General features: G+C 42.1%; 2 protein-coding genes and 1 long non-coding RNA gene across 11 annotated transcripts; all 3 read left to right on the forward strand.

Moving 5' to 3' along the window:
• The first annotated feature begins 843 nt into the window (after positions 1–843).
• LOC115681850 (protein MEI2-like 4) lies at positions 844–12,679 on the forward strand. Of its 9 annotated transcripts, none has more exons than XM_056308133.1 (15): positions 844–863; positions 3,812–3,970; positions 4,127–4,172; positions 6,794–7,129; positions 7,331–7,749; positions 7,896–8,054; positions 8,200–8,316; positions 8,403–8,551; positions 8,882–8,976; positions 9,050–9,457; positions 9,962–10,613; positions 11,198–11,282; positions 11,440–11,508; positions 11,602–11,781; positions 11,965–12,679. In XM_056308133.1, exons 2-15 carry the CDS (start codon positions 3,893–3,895, stop codon positions 12,124–12,126), a joined length of 2,955 nt encoding a protein of 984 aa, XP_056164108.1. In that variant the 5' UTR covers positions 844–863; positions 3,812–3,892; the 3' UTR covers positions 12,127–12,679. The 9 variants fall into 9 exon arrangements, with proteins under 9 accessions (XP_056164108.1, XP_030461801.1, XP_056164109.1 ...); XM_030605941.2 differs by lacking the exon at positions 844–863 and adding an exon at positions 2,826–2,985; XM_056308134.1 differs by lacking the exon at positions 844–863 and adding an exon at positions 2,826–2,985 and having other exon boundaries at positions 9,053–9,457.
• On the forward strand, positions 4,179–6,294 carry LOC130137337 (uncharacterized). The gene is made up of 2 exons (XR_008815800.1): positions 4,179–5,727; positions 5,762–6,294. It is a non-coding gene; the product is annotated as an uncharacterized LOC130137337 (long non-coding RNA).
• Positions 12,680–15,049: 2,370 nt separating the features above from the next.
• On the forward strand, positions 15,050–19,983 carry LOC130137446 (uncharacterized). The gene is made up of 6 exons (XM_056308752.1): positions 15,050–15,297; positions 15,452–15,543; positions 15,631–15,723; positions 17,577–17,689; positions 18,108–18,233; positions 19,272–19,983. Exons 1-6 carry the CDS (start codon positions 15,050–15,052, stop codon positions 19,272–19,274), a joined length of 675 nt encoding a protein of 224 aa, XP_056164727.1. The 3' UTR covers positions 19,275–19,983.
• Positions 19,984–21,080: the final 1,097 nt, after the last annotated feature.

Consider the following 21,080-nt stretch of genomic DNA (forward strand, 5'->3'; position numbering starts at 1 on the left):
CATTGAACAAATTAAAAGTTTATGGACCACATTGTACATTGGGTTAAATTTCAGGGATTACATTTAACAAATTAAAAATTCGGCGATCAAATTGCATATTGGGTCAAAGTTCAGGAACTGTTTGTGTCATTTTTTCATAACAAAATGAAATCTTTTTCGTGTTCTCGTTGTCATTTTTCTTTATGTTCTTTCTGTTTTCCCTCCTATAGAGAGGATAATGTTTTCATGTGCTTTTAGATTCGAGTTATTGCATGTAGTGTGGACAAATGGTATGCTGGGACAAAGTCGTTGTCGATAGTGGAACGTTTCTTTCACTCTCCTTCTTTTGGCGGGTCTAAATTGAGATATTTTCCTTTTGCGAGTTTTCAAATATGGTCATTTGTTAAGTAACTAGATAAAAAAAGGTACGAAACGCATAATCTTTTCAATTTTTTCTCGTGGTACAATACTTTGAAAACTGGATGATTATACCCAGTAAGTGTCGAGGTCTCGGAAGGCATTAATTGACATCTATTTCAAAGATTGGCTGGCCATGATTGGGGATTGCTTGTCACCAAACGAAAACATACGAAGTATCAAATGGAAGGATAAGGATGTGCTGTTATGGTATGTCAAAGCATTTTTGGCATGAAAGGCCAGTGTTGAAATGGCAAACTAGGAAAGCCTGTTCAGAACACGGGTTCCCACAGAAGACCCACCACCATTAAAGCTCAATTCATACACCAACCCCTTTTCCAATTCCTCTCTATATCAATTACGGTTGCGCCTTTTGACAATCACCGGGACCTGGGATTCTCCAGCCATCTGCTTCGATTTCACAGCTTCGGGCGTACGGTACCGGCGTCGGCTCGAGTTTGAGTTAGGTTAGAACTCTCTCTCTCTCTCTCTTATATTCAATCTGCCTAACATGGTGTTTGGTCGAGTGTTGGTGAGTTTTGGAGGTTGATCTTTTGGGCTAGCGTGGATTCTTAGGTGAGCTCGTTTGACAGCGTGCACCTTGGATCGTTTCGCTCATGAATGAGAATATGTTGGATGGCATGTTATTCGGTTTAGGTTTACTGAAGATAGAGAAACCGATCGTGACTTTTTCTCATGATATCTCGATAGTTAAAAGAGATCCAAAGGTTTAAGGGTTAGTTGCAACCGATTCACTTCGCAAACCGCTATCTGGATCTAATTAGGTTTCGAGACCCAACTCCATTGTGCAAGAGTTAAAAGCAGCTATCGATCACGGCTTGACCATGTCCTAACATCGCGATACGTGGATCGGAGTAGTCAGATCCTTGTAGAAATGCGATCGGGCATGACACCGCTCGCTATTTGTGGGGAAGGTTTTGCTCGAACCAAAGTCCATAGATCGAGTGTGATTACTAGAATCAAATCCCATGAGATCTACACGATCAACGAATAAAATTAAGTCAAAATCCATCATTTAGCCGAGTCTAGATAGATTCTGCCAAGAATCATAACCGTTAAATGGGCGAGGACTAACCACTGGGGGGCCACCCTTTCACTTGAGAAGGGGGAGGTGGGGAGTTCGATTCCCCGCATTCTCAGGGGACTAGGTGTGAAGACGTGTAGTTTCAGACGTGGATCTCGACTTTCACGCCTTATAAGAGATAGGATAAAAGTTTGAGAGTGAGTTCAAAGTTAGTGTAGGATAGATAAGAAAAAAAAGGCGAGAACTCGGAATTTGAGACTTCCAAAATCAATGATTATGATTCACTCGATTCACGTAAAATTCCGCCAACCATACCGGCACGTGGAGGGGGGAGCGTCTTGGGAGAGGCCTCCCCCTTTGGACCCCACATCCCGCGAGAACTCGGTGGGACTCGAGCAGCGTGCCCTATCATTCAACTCGCGCCGTGCGAGTGCCAAACCATTTCCGTCGCCGCACGCGCGTCCACACGCGCTCTCGCAAGGCGACAACAAACCTCAACGAATCCACCTGCCGTTCTCTTCCCCTTTTTCTCTTCTCTCTTCCTTTTCCTTCTCCGCCACAGCACACCAAAGACTCCCCCGTGGTACCGACCAACCAGAGCGCTCCACGTGGCAATCCCAAACCTTTGGCCCATTTGTTGTCCAAAGAAAATGAAAACAAGAGAGAGAAATCCTCTCGCGTAAAATCATTTATAACAAAAAAAAAGCGATTTCCCCGAACTTAAATAAAAAATATATCTTCAATTAACTGATTTTATTCAAACGGGAAATCAGAAAAATGATCTTTCTCCCGTAAAAGGAAAAACATAGGCAAACTGACGAGAGAAGTCACGCAACAGGCTCAAATTCCAATCATTTTCGGGAAGGGCGATTTAGTAATCTCCACCCCCCCCCCCCCCAAGAAAGCGAAAATGCGAAGAAAAAAAGGCAAAAACGAAAGAAGTCATTATTAATTAACCGACTTGGCTTTTTTGGACAGATAGATTAAAGGTCCGCTAATCATCGAGCGGCGGCAGCAGCAGCAGCTACAACAACTGACGACGACGACGACGACGCGCATTGACGCCGTTAGCGCGCGCGGTTAACGGCGACCACCTCGCTCCGTGTTCCTCTCTCTCTCTCTCTCTCTCCTGTCGCGCTCCTCAACAACCGTCAAATCGTTTCTCCGTCTTCACTCTCTCCCCCGCACACGCACGCCCGCAACCAAAAAAAAAAAAAAAAAGAGCAAGCGAACAGCGACGATTCTCTCTCTCTCTCTCTGTCTCTGTCCTTCTCTCTGTTGGCGAGAAGCCGGAACTTCGCCGGAGGAGGTCTCCGCGGCGCTCCGACCGCCGCGGCGAGGGTGGTCCAGAGAGAGGAGAGGGGAGAAGAAGGAGGAAGGAGGAGGAGACGACGACGACGACGGCGACGACGACGACGCCGGTTCGAGGATTTTGAAATCCCGGGGAGGGAGGTGACGTGCAATGCAGGGAAGAAGAGGAATCGAAGTTTATTGAGGCTTTTCTTTTGGAGGAGGGAGGAGGAGGAGGATCTTGCAAGGCACAGGTAGGTGCGGAGGCGATCCCTTGCTGTTTCGGTCTCTCGGCCCCCTTGCCTTATGCCGTAATTCATTCCATCCCTCCCTCCCTCTCTCTCTCTCTCTCTCTCTCTCTCCACCCGCTTCGCTGTTTAAATTTCTCCCCCTCTCTCTCTCTGCCCTTCTCTCTCTCGGTAATTGCCTTCGCTGCTGCGGGAGAAAGGTAGGAGTTTTTTAAGTCGCGGTTGCTTGTCGAGCGTCGCATTTCGCCTCCGTTGGCCTGTCCCGTGCTCCCTTCGCGTGACTGGTCCTGCGCCGAGCTCGAAAGTTCGGTTTTTTTTATGCTCGTTCGGGTTCGGTAGCTGAATTCGGTGGAATTGAGTGCTGATTTTGGTGTGCGGCTTTCGAATTTGAGCTGATTGTGCCGGTTTCGAAGTGTTTGTTTTTTTTTTTCTTCTTTTGCTTTTTTGTTTTTCGTGGTTGTTGCCGTTTCTGCTAGTTGCTTTGGGTGTTTGCTCTGCGGTCTTGCTCTGCAAAAGTCGATTTTGATGCGGGGCTCTCCAATTAATTCCAGCATAATTGTCAGTGGAATTAGCTTGACGAATTATGTTGAGAATTCTTCCATGTCTTTATTCTGTCTGTCCTCTAATGATTCTCCATGTCTTCCTCGTCATAATTGCATAGTTATGTGCAAGATCTTTTGCTGATTCGAGCTGGAGATTTGTTTTCCGACCTTAGCTTTTCTATTGGGTTTCACCGCTCTCATCGACCTTACGTATTCTGTTCGGTGGTCTCGAGTATGTGTGCGTGCTTGTAATTTTTTAGCAGAAGGGTAAGTCTGGGTTTTCTTTCCAGGTTTCTGTGCAAGTAGGAGTCCTTTCATGCTGCTTCGTTGAAGAAGAGAAGTCTGGGAGTTTTCAGGTTTTGGGTTCGATCATGCCGTCTCCAATGATGGACCTGAAGGGTTTATCCTCAGCATACCACATTTCTGAAGATGTCCATTTCCCCAGTGAGGTATTGGCAAATTATGCCTTTGCTCATTCTCCTATTTGGTTTAACTGCACCGGTGTGGTCATATGGGAGGATTCGGCTAGAATTGTATATCTAAAGTTCATCCTTTTGTTTTGTTATCTATTCTAGTTACCTGACTCTTCATCTCATACTTTACAGAGGCAGGTTGGGTTTTGGAAGTCAGAGGCTATGTCTGACCAAAATGGTCAGTGACAAATTTTAGCAAGTCATTGTTACTTTTATGAATAGCATCACCGTGTGGCGCTGTACCTTTTCTTGTTGGTGAGGCCGAAAGTGCTGTGTTTTTAGCAGTACTTACAGCATTTTTCCCTTTGTATTTGCTTCCTACACTTTTCATGGTGAACCAACACGGCTGCTGCCAATATGAACATGTGATGAGGAAGTTCCTATATCTTCTCCCTGCTTCATAGTGGCATGTCTTTCACGGAGAACAGATTTATTACTTTTGAATCATGTCAAGTGAAAGTATACTTGCAATATAAATATGTGTTCATGTGGTTGGTAATCCCCCTTCTTTTAGCCCCAAGGAAGCACTAAATTGCCCCGATATTGCTTTGAAGGATTGTCCTGCATTATATTCATGCAGACTACAGTGCCACTCTGTGGATATAAGTGTTAAGATGGCAATCTGGTGCATTCTCCTCCAGATGCTGGTTGAACTTTGCTCAAGAGTAGTTTGTCCTCTCTGGTTGTACCACAAGTTCTATTACTATCGATGCCTACAAAATTACAAATAAAATTAAAAGTTCCCTAAGGGCAAGTCTCAGAATAGTAGGGGAAAAAGAAATTCGAAATTGATGGCAAACTGTTTGTAAGGAATCTTTGTTGCTCGACTTTTTTAGTCAGGCTTCTTGTTAACTTTACCAAAAGTTTATGATGAAATGTAATTAATGGCCCAGCTGTATTTAGATTTTAAATAACACCTTGATGGATTCTGATTGTTCTTGCAGAGTTTCATGTGTTAGGTCAATTGCTCTTGAATGCTAATGCTTGATCCCTATCCTAAGCATGACGCATTGTGTAAATGATAGAATTTCCCAAGTTTCTACGTCAATTAGGATGAATTTCTCTTGTCCCTTGCCTCCGTGTGAAATCAAAAGAAGAAAAAGTGAATCCAAATGTGCAAGTGACAGTATATGATTGAGTGGACTATTTGCCCTCTGACTGTTCCACTGATTCTTCACCGGATCAGAAGGCAGTTGAGTGATCGTCTTAGCCTATCTACAACCTCTAAAGTCATAATTGGACCCAGTGGCAGATACGGCTTTGGGTGTCATTCCAGTCTACTCCACTCCGGTATATATCTTGTAGTATCTTAGTATCAAGAAACATGCACGAAGTATGTGTCCAAATTTATATGTATCGATATGAGCTGTGTCGTGAACTGGGAATCTATGCAATATAGCGTTTGGCCAATGAACACACTGAAGGCCAAACAGTGATACCACACGTCTAATCCTCGTAGAACCTGCATGGTAGTTGGAGTCCAGTGGTTCTCCCTGTGACAAGTTGACTGTAGGGTCAACTCTAATATTTCATATCTTTCTGGTCATTTTGTCTCCAATGTGGTCTAGACAGATAGCAAAGTTAGGAATTGATTGTCAATTCAAGATGGGTTGCCTTTCTACCTTAGTGGTCTTATGCTCTGTAACCATGAACTGCATAAATGCATTCCTCAACCTATGTAAAATTGGCTGATCGGCAAAATTCTGCCATGGATCAAGCCTAACTGAGTTCATGTTTCAAGAAGAAAGGCTGGGAAAAACAGTTCAGTTGAGGGAAAAAGTGTATACTTTTTTGTGTTCTATTCGTGTTTTACGAACTATGAATGTGTCAGTTGATTGGGGGGAGGAGTCAATAGTATTTTTCACCTGACTCTTAGTCAACCTTCGAGTGTTTGCAAACACTGTCAATGGAACTTATACTTAGATGCTCAGGACGAGGCATTCCATTCCCTGAACATCTGTAAGGTGTGGTGTCTGTTGTGATACAGACATTTACAGCTGCGAATAAGGATCCTTGAGTTTGGACCACTCCAACCTGTGGATAGGAATGTAAACATTGTATGAAAGGCGTCAGGTTGCTTTGGTTCGCTAGCTGGAGCTAGATAAGGGACCTAAAGTGGTACACGGGGCAGTATTTGTTTTTGGTATGCCAGATTAGATTTGAGGATCCTGTGACACGTCATCTTTTGAAATTTATTGTGAGACATAAGTGATTTGCGCTGATGATGTTGTATGAAAGTCTGATTATTGTTTCCTTATTTGACACTTCTTCGATATTGCTTTTATCATTCAAATCCCAAATTACCGAAAAAGCGACCTACATGTTATGTTGGTAGGTGGATAAAGTTTTTTGGAATTTAAGGTAGCAGTGACTTTCTTCAATTTGTATAAGTTGATCCATTCCATTGTAATCGCATGCTGGGAGACATTTTTTTGCAAACAGCATGAAGTTATCATTGGTAGTAGGAAGCTCTTTAAGAAACTCAATTTGCATTCATTGTGCATCGGGTGGACATTGCGCATTCCATTGTTGGATTCATTCATTTATGGTTTGACGCCTTCTTATTTTTGATAGGAATAATTTTTCATTTCTTCCTTTTGCGTTGCCAAGGCCATTATAACACAAGGGATGAATGGAGTTATGGATTATTTGAATAGGAAAGAGTTCCATATTAGTATAGCTTAGATTCGATTTATTTTCCTCGTCACTGCTGGTTTTCATAGACATATTCTCAGAGGAATTAATTCTAGACAAATTAATTTTGACATTTCTGAGAGGAGCTTTTTCTCTTAACAGCAGGAACAGTAGGTGGAAAGTTTTTCACTTCTTCAACCCTGTCCAAGCTCTCACGAATGGAATTGCCAGCGACAATGTCCGCTAATCTTCTTGAGCCTTTCCCAATGCGAGAAGAGAATGTTAATGCCAGCTTAGATGCAAAGGCTAGTGTGGGAGACAGACACTTTACTCAGTCTTTGGCTTTGTCGGGAACTGCAGACTACGCTCCAGGATCGAAAACTAGTTTGAATGGAAAGCCAGCTCCACATCTTATGGAAAGTGACAGAATTAATGTGATGGGTGCTCGGTCTGAGAACAGTCTATTCTCAAGCTCATTGTCGGAATTATTTAGCAGGAAAAGTAGGCCCTCTCTCTTCTCATTTCCTCAACTATGTTTGAGTTCCTTCTATGAAACTACTCTAATTTATATTCTGTCTCTAACTTCTTTGATGTTTAATTTTGTGTTGCATTGCAGTTCATTATGATACTGCTTGCTGGTTCTTTCAAGTTGGCTTGTGATGCTTCTGTTTATCTCATTGGTTTTGCATCTTCTTGGTGCAGTGAAACTAACATCAAATAGTGCAGTGTATGGCCATTCAATTGACACTGTCCACTATGAAGAAGAGGAAGTACTTGAATCCTTGGAAGAAATTGAAGCGCAGACAATAGGAAACCTGCTCCCTGATGATGATGACCTGCTTTCTGGAGTGACGGATGGATTTGACTTCCTTGCGCAGCCTAAGGCTGGGGATGATGCGGAGGACTTGGACTTCTTTAGTAGTGTTGGGGGAATGGATCTTGAAGATGATGGTTCATCTGCAGGACAGAAGAAGTTTGAATTTACTAGCGGAGTCTCTCCATCAGGAAATAATGCTTCAATTGCAGGGGAGCACCCCTATGGGGAACACCCCTCAAGGACACTGTTTGTCAGGAACATAAACAGCAATGTTGAAGATGCCGAACTACGGGCTCTTTTTGAGGTTGTGCTCTTTTTTGTTTTCTTTACTTTATTTGCAGGTTCTTGGACACGATCCATTCACATCTTCAACACGCGGCAATATGGAATTAGTTTTGAGATATTTTTCCTATGTTGGCCGGTTTATGACCCACTGTCTTCATGATGCAGCAATATGGAAATATTCGCGCTCTTTATACAGCATGCAAACATCGTGGCTTTGTGATGATATCTTACTATGACATCAGAGCAGCCCGAACTGCCATGAAAGCACTCCAGAACAAACCTCTAAGGCGTAGAAAGCTAGACATTCATTACTCAATTCCAAAGGTTATCTGTCTTGTTTTGTCCTTGTCAATGTACAGTTCTTATTTTTTTAGTTGGAGATCCCACTTTATGGTAATATAAATTTCTTCGTCATGTGCTTAAATTATCTAGCACGACCCTAATGTTTTGTTTTTTTCCCATTTATCAGGACAACCCATCAGAAAAAGATATTAACCAAGGGACTCTTGTGGTATTTAACCTTGACTCTTCTGTTTCAAACGATGAACTCCGCCATATATTTGGTGTTTACGGAGAAGTCAAAGAGGTCAGAAATTGTATGGGTTGTACCGTGTCTCTCTTATGAAATTGCGACAAAGTGAATTGACTTGCATACATGTAATTCTATTGCAGATTCGTGAGACTCCGCACCGAAGTAATCATAAGTTTGTTGAATTTTATGATGTTAGAGCTGCAGAGGCTGCTCTTCGTGCATTGAACAGGAGTGATATTGCTGGAAAGCAGATTAAAGTTGAGCCAAGTCGTCCTGGTGGTGCAAGACGGTACGAATCTTTAAGCTTGACAACCTTAACAGTAATCTTGTATCCTTGTACCTTTTCTTCTGTAGCCTGGGGCTTGGATTAACCATACTCAAAAAGTTTTTCTGCTGAGGGTGATACCCAAACTTATATTGGTTATTAAATTGACAAAGTACTGTCTCTGAAGCAAGTTTGCAATTTTATACACACATCTGATTATGCAAAGACTTATGTACACTTTGATTTGACTAACCTTTGCTGAGTATAGTTCTAACCTTGGTTTGAGATGTATAATGAGAGGAACTTTATCTGTTGATCTGTTACTGACTTTTCATCGCTCTGTTTATGCTGCAGTGTGCAACAGCTGCCACAGGACTTGGAGCAAGATGAGATTGATCTTTTTATGCAGCAGAACAGCCCCACAGGTAACTCCACTGTCAGAATATCTGGTGTGTAGATGCTGGAATTTCATTTGCTATTTTAAATTAATAAGCTGGCAGTTCTCTCACAGAGCATTATTAGCAGGACCACCACTGGGGACAATCACATCTAGCGGTGTGGATAATGGAACTAGTTTGGGCATGCACTCTGTAGGATCCCCATTTCTAGAAGCTGCATTTCATCAGGGGATATCTTCTAGTGTTCCTAGCAGCTTGCCTTCTTTGATGAGGGTCGGTTCAGTCGGAAATTATTCTGGTATTCCTGAATCTGGTTATACCAAAGGACAACTGGCATTTGATATTCGACCAGCAGCTGGCATTTATCCTCATTCTCTTCCAGAACATCATGATGGCCTTGCAAATGGCATTCCTTGTAATTCTTCTAATATCATAGGGGCCAACTTCAACCAGATACCACCTGAAAGAGTGGATCACCGGCAATTATGCAGAGTCGGCTCAGAAGGACACTCACTGGGACTTAATGAAGGTGGTAAGTATGTTTCTCAAGAATGCTGTGTGTGTTCTCATTATCAGAGCTGCATGCAACTAGTAAGCATTGAATTTATTTCTTGCAAATAGATGTTGAACAGGCTGTCAGCAGGAAAAAACAAAAGGCACATTTGGTAATTTAAATAATATTTCTCAAGTAGGCTCTCTTTTCAAGTCGTTTCTGGCCAAACAGGAAATCTAAAAATCCCAAACGTTTGAGTCTTGATTGCCACTGTTCTTTTAGTAGTTTTGAATTTTGGAAGATCCTTTTGAAGTTGCTTCATGGGTTAAGAGGACAAAAGGATCTGTATTTTGGCTGTTTTCCTTTTAGATGGAGTGCAATGCAAAGTATGTATGTAACTCACCGCCTCTTTAAGTTATAACTTAAGGGTCAGCTAGTTTCATTTATTCTCCTGTTAAATATGTAGGAGGATCTTTTGTAATGCTAACTCACTATTTTTTTGGGTCTTCTTTTGGATTTAATTGCATGAGCTCTCTTTCTCAGTCTTTGGAGCTGCTCTTCATGGGAGCCAACCTCTTGCTGGACATCATCCCACATGGAGTAATTCGTGTTCTCCTCAACCTCCAAGCCTCTTGTGGCCAAACTCTCCATCTTTTATTGGTGGAATCAGTAATGCTCGTCCTCTGCCAAGACTACATGGACTCCCTGGAGCACCATCTCAAATGCTCAACACAGTTTTGCCCATGAATAATCATAGCGTTGGATCTGCTCCGGCCATTAATCCTTCTATTTGGGACCGGCAACAACCATATATGGGAGAATCACCCAAGGCTTCTAGTTTTCATCATGTTTCTCTTGGAAATATGCGAATTTCTGGTGGCTCGCAGCATTCCATGGATTTTGTTCCTCATAACATCATTCAGCAAGCTGGCAGGAACTGTGTGGACTTGCCAATTGCCCCTAGAAATGTGGGACTCCAATCACATCATCAGCAGGGAATTATGTTCTCTGGGAGAGGCCACATGATACCTGTTGTAACTTCATTTGATCCTTCCAATGAGCGTACTAGAAATCGAAGAAATGATGGTGCTTCTAATCAGGTGGACAACAAGAAGCATTACGAACTCGACATTGACCGGATAATGCGAGGAGAAGATATCAGGACAACTTTGATGATTAAGAACATTCCTAACAAGTACGTAATTCCACATCCAAAAGAATACTCATCAACTTTTGTTCTGTTTAGCATATATTCAATATTGAGCAATGTATCTTTCGCAAGCATAGGCTTTTACAAATATCAGTCCTCGGCGTTTCTTCCTACTAATTCCTTTTGGCCTGATACCTAAAGGGGAAAAAAAATCCTTGTTATTCCTCTCTTTGTATATATATCATGGCCTAGAAGCTATTGTGTGGATAAGGACGGAAATGGTTAGATCTGCTGGTCTAGTGGTAGGATATTATCTTCTATTCATATCGAATTCTTCCTATTTGCATTTGACTCAGCAGTGGCACAATAAATTGTGCCCTACTAGTATAGAGTTGGAGAAAGTTCAAATTTATGACTGTATTTGTGCCTGGTCATTTGTGGTTTCGTGGGATGGATTGATTACGATTGCTTATATATATGTTTCCTTGGTAAAGGCTTATTTGGTAGTTTTTACCTCATTGCCCTCTTTGAAGCATCAATAAGAGAATCATACGTATTTTGATAGGAGCACTGATTTCTCTTTACGTACTCAAGTAAGTCTGAAGTTGCTGTTACTGTTAAACACACAGGTATACTTCAAAAATGCTTTTGGCTGCAATTGACGAACGACTTCGAGGAACTTATGACTTCATTTATCTGCCAATAGATTTTAAGGCAAGTGCATTTCTTTCCTGAAGTGAGTAATGTGGGCTTGAGGGATTAGGAGAAAGGAAGGAGTCGATATGGTTTTTCACTTTAAACTCCTATTTACTGTAATTATTATTTTTTTGATCCAATTACTGTATTTGTTTGACTTTCATGTTTGCTGCAGAACAAATGCAACGTCGGCTATGCTTTCATCAACATGACTGAGCCTAGCCAAATTATTTCATTCTATAAGGTATGTCTTAATTAGTTCAAAATGCTGCTGAATGGGGCATCTAAAGATTGTAGCTTGACGATCAGACCTCAAACATGATTCCACTTTCAATAGGCATTCAATGGGAAGAAATGGGAAAAATTCAACAGTGAAAAAGTAGCATCTCTTGCATATGCTCGTATACAAGGAAAAGCTGCACTCATTGCACATTTCCAAAATTCGAGCTTGATGAATGAGGATAAAAGATGTCGTCCTATTCTGTTCAATACTGAGGGACCGAATGCTGGTGATCAGGTATGTGTGGTCACTTGACAAAAATCTATTTTCTCCAGCCTCATATGCAAGAATCTTTGTAGCAATGTCTACCTGTTTATTGACCCACAAATGAAATAAGTTGGATATTATGGAAAACAAGTGAGGTGATATCTATGGCAAAGCCGGAAGTAGCCTCATGTTCCTGACAACTTGGATTTACAGGTTCCTTTTCCAATGGGGGTTAATGTCCGAACGAGACCCGGGAAAATGCGCACCAACATCTTTGAAGAGAACAACCTGGGAAGCTTTCCAAGCATGGCAGACGGTGAAGATTTATCCAATGGATTAGACGCAATTGCAAGTTCTGCCAAGGATTTAGACTGAGGAAGCCACTTTTTTGTGCGTACTAACTCGTAGCCGAGTAACTCATCTCTTTTACCCTAATTATCTCGACTTCTCGGGAAAAGAGATAAAACTGTAAAAGGAGAAACTAAAAACCCTTTTTTTTTTTCCTCCGGAGGCCTCTTTGAAAGTTAGAGAAGTGATGCTTAGCTAGCGCTGAGCAATTTTCCGATTTTCTCTGAGATATTTTGCAAAGTTCCTGGTGGCAAAGGAGCATTTTTTGGAGCTCTGAAATTTTGGATGATCTTGATAGTGTCGCAGGACCATCTCTATATTAATGTGGGGGGGTTCATGACAGTCAAGAGACTTCTGCTGCAGCTCATGGAGGCTTCTTCGCTATACATTCTTTTGACATTTTTCGTTTTGTCCTGCTTGTATTCCTAGTCTCCTAGAGCCCCCTGTCCCTGTTGTGAGGTAAAAACGGTCACAGGGAGAGCTTTTTTTTTTCCCCTTTGTCTTTTAGAAATTTTGAAGTGATGGTGTCAGGATTATATACTCGCATATTTATGAGAATCACTTCGTTGATTGTCTTCTATTCGTTTATTCATCTCTCTTTTTTATTTCTCTTTACTGTGGAGTTCCTTTTATGGTACATGGTGTGCGCTTATTTTGGATCTGAGATTTGAGATCTAGCGCTGTGGTTGCCACTGGCCGTGGTCACCGTCCTTTGGCGAGCCATCATTGCGACCGGTGGTTGTGGCCGTATGCCCCTATGCTTAACCAGCTTGTGGACACTCAGGTTTCATGTTTCAGATCTGAGATTTGAGCACTGTGACCACAAGGGGCTGCCAGACCGACCTACAATATCGAGAGAGCCGAACCGAAACCTTTGGGTCGGGTTTCAGGTCAATAAACAGAAGAACCGAATCGACCCGTATAAACTAAAAAAACATGAAAAATGCATCAGGTTTTCTTGAGCAGTATGACTAAAACGGGAGATGAGTAGTTCTGGAGAGAAATCCAACAGATCTAAGGGCAAAAAAGGATGACAATAAAACAAAATTGCAATGAAGAATAAATCTACAATTTGCTGCAGCTCGTGCTGCCGACCGGCAATGGAATCGACTCTGCTTGCCGCGGAGGGAGGGAGAGAGAGAGAGAGAGCGAGAGAGGGGCAGAGGATGGAAGGAGAAGAAGATGAAGGAGGGACTTCCTTCTTTGCTTGACCATAAAAAATGCACCCTCAGAGTGCAGAAAGTTCAGCAAACAAAATAGCTCGTCTTTGATTGCGGAGAATAGACGAAGAAGAAAGGACGTCCCCCTTTGCCTACCCGCCTGGATTGCTCGAAAGAGAAAACATCCATGGGCGAATGCTCTCCCTCGATAGCGCTTCTCCCGATCTTAACAAACCAATGGATGTTTATCTCTCTTCTTATCATCCGCCCATACAGTAGGGAAACGTGCTTTGATAATATTTTGTCATGGGCAAAAACTTCTGATTGAGGACGAGCCCGTGCGGAGCCTGCCATGCCAGCCTTCCCCTGATAGATTGTTCCAGGAACAATATGATGAATTGAAACTGGCCGTATCATGCCTAATTTAGCTCAAGCATCCAATTTCTCGAGTGAAGACATACAAATTGCTTCAGTACAACAATTATTTTCGGCCTGCCGCCATCATCAGGAGAGCGGTACTAGCTTTTGACCAATTTGTGCCGGGGAAGCTAACCCTTCCTTCAAATATCATCTATGATAATAATCATCCTGTCCCTGGAATCTTAACTCAAACGCCCTGACATCACTTCTAGACGGCTTGGATCAACTATCTGCATCTCTCACACTTCACCCGTATAGCATAAAGCCTCATTTTTCAGCCTGCATGGGTATGGAGAGATTGGAACTCTGACATATCTCTCTTCTTTGTCGATGAAAAGCGGAGCAAATGCTTCCTTTCCTTTTTATTTTTGGTATTTTTCTTAAAAAAATTAAATCTTTTTTTTAGGTCGCTAGTAGAAATAGAATTTGAAAGGCATGAAAATAAATAAAATCGAAACACAAACCGAACCGAACCGACCAAAACAAGCAAATTCCGATTGGTTCTTAATGCTTTGGGTAATTGACTCGGCCTAAACTGTTCGTATTTAAGCCTTTTCGGGTTGGATTGGGTTTCATTTGAATCACGAATCGAACCGATCAATTGCCACCCCTAGCGACTGCCAAGAGTGGTAGTCGTGGCTCCAATGGCCCACTCACTAAGCAACCGCTCGTGAGTGGCGGTAGCTGCGGCTACAACAAATCTCTCCTCTCAATTTTCATTTTCTTAATGGATTACATTTTTGACATTGCACCATAGTACCCACATTAGCGCCACGTGTGCAAACAAAAAATGTGACAAGCATGCTAGGTTTATTCAAGCAAGAAGTCCAGAGTTCAAATTTTGAAGTAATGAGAGGGGATGATTTAGAATTTTAAATATTAGTAAGTCATGCGAAATAAAAGAAAAAGACACCTAGGCGATGAGTTATACTTTCTCAAAATTTTAGCCTCTCGAAGTTCTTGCAACAGGAGAAATAACGGGACGTGTTCTAATAACCTTTTTTCCCACTATTTTATTAGCAATTTCTTATTTGCTATGAGATTTCTTGCGAAAGTTAAATTGAATAAGAAAAAAGATCATCCGAAAAAGATGCACGAGCGATGAGTTTTACCCTTTTGAAATTTTACCTTTTTTTTTTTGGCCAGAATCAAATACTTTTCATTGATATCTAGTAAAACCATAACCCCTTTTCGGAGTCTCAAAACAGAGCAAGTCTCTAAGGGCCTACGAAGGACAAATCAACCAGTGATCAGTGAGTGTTTTGTTCCTGTGGGTCTTCACTACCCAGTCCGCGATACTGTTTGTATTTCTATTACAGTATTGCAGTTTTAAATTAGTAAAGAGAGGCAGCAACCCACGTGCTTCAGTAATGACTACCCGCTGTTCCCACGGCAGTGCTTGTGAAGACTTCAAGGTGTTGACCAGATTCAGACAAACTGACTGGATAGTCAGTCTTTCATCCACACGTGAGGAGAGAAATTTGAGGGTTTCTACCATTGCTAGGCATTCGGCTTGCTCGGCTGAGGAGGCAGGAACGTCCTCTGCAAATCCGTCGATTAGAGTTCCAGCTGAGTCGCGACACACACAGGCGATTGATCCTTCGAGTGATCTAGGTTGGTGAGCTGCATCTATATTGATTTTCGTTTCGCCCCTTTCTGGAGGAGTCCAGGCGTCGTCGCCTTCGCTGTTCTCGGCTGCGCTTTCGTTGTCAAGGTTTTTCCACCTGCTGAAATTTCTGAGCAATTGATGTCCTCTTTCAACCAGCAACCAGCAACTTTGGGTCCGGGAGGTGCCTTCTAAAGACGAAACTGTTTCTTGCTTTCCAGATTTCCCAGAGGACTACCGAGACTATCTCTAAACCAGGTGAGCTGTTGCTTCTGTGAATATAGTGCATCAACCATTCATCTATTCTTGAAATTTGGAATTTAGAAATCTGGATGTTTAGTACAGGAGCATCCCAGACTTCCCTCGTCCATTTACAGAGAAGAAGTAAATGTTCCGAGGTCTCCACATGCGCTCGGCATATTGGGCATATTGGGTCAGGTACCATTTTCCTTTTGTACAGATTTTCCTTCGTCGAGAGTGCGTTTTGACATACAGACAAGATGAAGTTTCTGATTTTGTGGGGGGTTTTCATTTTCCAGATTCTGTTCCATAGTTGAGTTGGGGATTGGTGAGAGGAAGAGGCACTTTGAGCTTCTGTTGTTTCGTTTTTGCGGAGAGTGTTGTATCTGCTCTTAACCGTGTACTCTCCTTCCCTCGTACCTGTCCATATCAGTTTATCTTCATTTATCTGTGGTCTAATATGTATAGTGAGGATCTCATGCACCACCTGTTCTTCGAATATTCTTCGTAGGACCGGTTCCTTCCAAGTGCTTGCCTCTTGATTCACAAGTTCATAAACCATAGCTGGGTCTCCTTCATTTGTCGGTCCCCCTACAGTTCCCCTTTTGAGCCACTTGTCTTCCCTGATGTTAATTTTTTGACCATTACCAACTGACCACATGACTGAGTCTTCAATTGCCGTTCTCCCCATAAGTATGCTCTGCCATCCCCAAGATGGTCCGGATCCCTTCTCTGCCTTCCAGAAGCACTTAGTTGGGTAATATAAGCCTTTTAGGACCTGACTGGACAGAGATGTCTGGTTTTTAGCTGATAGCCAAGCCTGTTTTCCAAGCATGGCTTTGTTGAAAGCTATTAAGTCCCTAAACCCTAGGCCTCCCCTGTCTTTTCTCTGTTTTAGCACTGCGGCCTTCCTCCAATGTACTCCTTTTGTTGCTGTTTGGTTCTTCCACCAGAAAGCTGTTATTTTTTGCTCAATAGCCCGACAAACTGAAAGTGGGATCTTGAAAATTGACATGGCATATTGAGGTAATGCTTGGACAACAGATTTTAACAGAATTTCTTTCCCTGCTTTAGACATCGTGTTCTCTTTCCACCCTTCAAGCTTCATATTTACCCTTGCCAGAATCCAAGCAAACATTTGCCTTTTGGATGTTCCCCAATCAGAGGGAATACCCAAGTACTTCCCTGTCTTATCAATCTCCGGGACTCTTAGTTCTTTAGCCATGTTCCTTCTTAATTCACTCGGGCTGTCTATGCTGAAGAATATACCTGACTTGTTCAAGTTCACTGCTTGTCCTGAAGCGTAGCAATACCGGTGAATTATGCCAGCAAGGTTCTGGCATTCTTGTAACGTCTCATCTAGGAAGAAAATTGAATCATCTGCAAATAGTAGATGAGATAGTACAGGACAATGTCTGTTCAATTTGATCCCCTTTATAGTGCCATCTTGCACAGCCTTTTTCATCAACATTGATAGGAAGTTTGCAACCAGTATGAATAGGTATGGGGATAAAGGGTCCCCCTGCCTTATTCCTCTAGTAGGCTGGAAGTAATTCAATTGTTCCCCATTCACCTTGATACTCAGTGAGGTTGTTGTAACACATTGCATTATTAGGTTTACCCATCTTTCATTGAACCCCATTTTTAGCATACAGGCCTTCAGAAAGTCCCATTCGATCCGATCGTATGCCTTTTGCATGTCTAGCTTTAAGACCGCCTGAAATTTTTGTTTTCTCCTTCGAACCCTTAGCTGGTGCAAAACTTCCTGGACTACAAGGATATTGCCTTGGATTTGCCGTTCTCCTACAAAGGCACTCTGTTCAACTTCAATTAACTCCGGGAGCCATGGTTTCAACCTATTTGCTAGCACTTTTGAGATGATCTTATAAGCGAAATTGCACAAGCTTATAGGCCTAAACTCTTCCAGCTTCTTTGGGTTTTTAACTTTTGGCACCAAGGATATAAGCGTTCTATTTAATTGGGGATTCAACAGTCCAGTTTGGGAGAAGTTTCTGACCTCTGAAAATACTTCCTGTTTTGTATCTTCCCAGTAGTGTTGAAAGAACTGGCCATTCAATCCATCCGGACCCGGGGCCTTGGAGATTCCAAGCTGGAAAGTTGCTTGTTTAACCTCATCCATCGTTACTTCTACAAGCAGCCTAAGGTTAGTTTCCTCCTTCACACTACAAGAGCAATGCTGAAGAATTGGGTCAAATTGTCGATGTCCAACTGAGGTATATAGTTCTCTAAAGAAATTATTAGTCATCCTCTTTAGTTGTTCTTGATCTCGGGTCCAATTCCCTGCGGCATCTTTCAACATAGAAATTTTGTTTCGTTGTCTCCGCTGAATAGTAGAAGCGTGAAAGAACATTGTGTTTTGATCCCCCCACTTGAGCCAATTTATCCTCGAACGCATTGCCCAGTACATTTCCTCCTGACTCCATAGCCGTTGAACATCATTCCTCAACTTTTGTAGTTGTTCTTTTTCCTCCTCAGCAGTTTGCCTATTTGTTATGTACTGGATTTGTTCCATTAAAAGCTTTATTCTTGACTGCCCATTTGAGAACTTCTTCTTGCTCTAGCTTTGTAAGGCAGCAGCAGTATTGGTCATCCTGCTCGAGAGGCCCTCAGTTGCTGACATCGAAGAATTCCATGCCTTATTAATAACTCCTCTGCATTCCTCATCTTCTAGCCAAAATGCTTCGAAGGTGAAGTTCTTCTTTCTCCTCTTTTGTGCTTGACTAATAGACAATAGAATCGGACTATGGTCAGACCCAATAGCCGGTAAAGCGTATACTTCTGCCTCAGGGAATTGTAGTCTCCATCTTAGATTGCTTACTGCTCTATCCAGTCTTTCTTTCACCAGCTCTTCTACTTCACGATTGTTGGACCAAGTGAATGCACAGCCCTTGCTTTCAAGGTCCATTAGTTCGCATCTGTGCAGGAACTCTCTAAAAGCGTGTAGTCTATAATGCTCAGCCAATCTTTTGCCTACCTTTTCCCAATGATACAGAACTTCATTGAAGTCCCCCAAGCACACCCAAGGCTGCCTGTTTCTCTGGCTGATTCTATATATCTCATCCCACATCTTGATTTTATCCTGGTGTATTGATGGAGCATGAACAAATGTGACTCTCATTCTTGTTTTACAATTTTCCTCTTCGCATTTAGTATCTATTACTGCATCTGACGCATGTAAGATTGATAAAGCAGCCGGAACATTTCACAAAATTGCTAGGCCACCCCTTATTCCAATTGGGTTGACCACAAAACACTCATCAAACTTCAACTTCCTCCTCACCCAGTTGATCTTTTCCTCTCGGTTTTTTGTTTCCATTAGAAATAGTACGTCGTGCCTTTCTTGAGCCATAATGGCTCCCAAAGCTTGGACTGTCATGGGTGTGCCCAACCCCTGACAGTTCCAACTTATAATCTTCATTTTAACCCCAGTGGCTTATTAGGGCTAGCCACCATAGCCCATTTTCCTATGCCTTCCACTACCCGGATTGGCATTTCAAGCAATTGGTCTTCATATATTAGTAACGATTTATCTCCTTGAGTGTCATATGGGCTAAACCTTCTAATCTTCTTACGCATTGGAGTTTTCTGCCCACTTTGTTTCTTTTTGTTAGCACTAAGTGGTACCATAGTTAAAACCGGTCCCTTGGGGAGTGCCTGATCTCCAGCCAATTTAACATGGAATTTTCCCAGTTGCTTACTCTGACTTGCTGAATTGCTCTTATCAGTAAGTATGTTCTTTGTGCTGTCCTCCTTATTCATCCGAAATTGCTGGATGGGGCCGGAGCTGCTCTCCTCGTAAATAACTAATTGTCCAGGGTGGATTGGTGTCTCCGGAATGCTTTCCTCTTCCATATTATCAAGTAAGTCTTTACCATGGAATAGCTTCCGGAAAAAGGCTGCTGTTACTGACCTTAGCCTTTAGCCATGAGCCGAAAAGTCTGTCCTCATCCGTGTTCACATCCTCTACACTAAATGGCACCTCCTCGCAGTTAGATGCATAATGTCCTATTTTTCCACAAGAGAAGCAAAAGTATGGGAGCCTCTCATATTTAAAATCCAGCCAGATTTTCTTTCCTTCATTATCAGCAAGCATACCTGACTGCAGGGGTAATTTGAGGTCCAAATTCACTCGCGCCCTTCCATAAGACACCATTCCTCGCGTCTCAATTTTTACTTCTTGCACTTGTCCTATGATACCAGCTACTTCACGAACTACTTCCACAGAAAGCCACTCAAAAGGAAGCCTCAAAATATGCACCCAGAAGTCACACGAGTCGAAGTTATAACATAAAGCTGTGGTATTTGGTGTCCATTGTTTCAAAATCAACAGGTTATTCATGAAAGACCATGAACCTTGGTCCATTACTCTTTTCTTCACAGCTGGAGAATCAAAGGTTATAGCGAAAATACCCTGTTCTAACGGAGTAAAGTCTACATTTTCCACTCGCCATGCTCTCCTTAGTGTTTTGGAGAGCTTGAAAGTTGATTTTTGGGTTCTTGAGGAGTTGTCCTATCAACGTTAAATTACCTTCCTTTCCTTTCGCTGATGCTAGAGTACTCTGGACGTTCTTTGTGACTTTATCTGACCACAATCTTCCTAATCTTTTACACAGCATGGCCAGCCTCTAGTCTGCATCTTCTTCCGACTCCATGGAGGTGGTTGGACACCGGTGCTTCTGTAGTTTCCCGCACCAGATGACGCAAGAAAACCTTACCTTCACAGGAGAGTTCCCGCTCCAGAGAGCGATTTGAGGGTTCTGCTGAAGCGTTCAAAGCTATAGATCTGTAACGAGTAAATGGGTTTTGAGTGGATGGTTAGTGAACGAAGCATTAGGTTATGGGGAGGCTGTTTGTGATTCAAGGTGGCTGAGTCTGAAACGGGAAGGAAAACGTGGGGTAGTAAAGGTTTCCATCTGCTTAACTACAGAGAGGCTCTTACGGGGGAGCTGTTGGTGATTAATGGTGACTGAGTCTGAAAAGGGAAAGGTGAAGTTTGGTAGTTAGGGTTTCCATTTGCTAAGCTACCCAGATGGGTAGAGGGAAGCTCTTCCAAAGGAGAAGAGTGTTTTTTTTTTTAAATTTTACCTTTATCTACCACGAGAGAAGCTAAAATTAACATTTAAAAAATCAAAGAAACAGAAAAATCAAATGTGGTTTTAAAAGTTTTTTTTTGGTCGGAAAGTGGTTTTAAGAGTGGGTTGCGGAAAAATGACAAGAAACATGTTGAAAAAGAAAAATGTTAATAACATGAAAAACCCTAAACTGATATATCTATGATAAATTTACTTCAAACTAATCTTTTGACCACAAAAAACTCAAAACTGATAGACATGTACCGGTTTGAGATTTTTCGTGATATTAATTCAAAAGTAAATTGGTAAACGATCTCAATCGCCTACGGGCCTCGTATTTCTATCCGGATCAAAGGCTGAACCCTATCAAGGTCAAGATCCTCAAACTTCATTTCTCAGTGAGAAATTTCCAATTTTTAAAGTAATTTCATGTTAATTATTCTACAATATCATGTTTGATCT

Source organism: Syzygium oleosum, unplaced genomic scaffold (assembly GCF_021117445.2).
Source record: "Syzygium oleosum isolate NSW1041296 unplaced genomic scaffold, Sole_v2.1 Sole_v2.02, whole genome shotgun sequence".
NCBI lineage: Eukaryota > Viridiplantae > Streptophyta > Magnoliopsida > Myrtales > Myrtaceae > Syzygium > Syzygium oleosum.

What these genes read in the sequence shown, in the direction of transcription:
- LOC115681850 (XM_056308133.1), top strand. Translation starts at nt 3,893, where the DNA reads ATGCCGTCTCCAATGATGGACCTGAAGGGTTTATCCTCAGCATACCAC. An exon ending in ATGTCCATTTCCCCAGTGAG is followed by an intron (nt 3,971 to 4,126) that starts GTATTGGCAAAT and finishes CATACTTTACAG; the next exon opens with AGGCAGGTTGGGTTTTGGAA. An exon ending in AAATTATTTCATTCTATAAG is followed by an intron (nt 11,509 to 11,601) that starts GTATGTCTTAAT and finishes CACTTTCAATAG; the next exon opens with GCATTCAATGGGAAGAAATG.
- LOC130137446 (XM_056308752.1), top strand. Translation starts at nt 15,050, where the DNA reads ATGACTACCCGCTGTTCCCACGGCAGTGCTTGTGAAGACTTCAAGGTG. An exon ending in CGAGACTATCTCTAAACCAG is followed by an intron (nt 15,544 to 15,630) that starts GTGAGCTGTTGC and finishes TGTTTAGTACAG; the next exon opens with GAGCATCCCAGACTTCCCTC. An exon ending in TATTGGGCATATTGGGTCAG is followed by an intron (nt 15,724 to 17,576) that starts GTACCATTTTCC and finishes GTATCTTCCCAG; the next exon opens with TAGTGTTGAAAGAACTGGCC.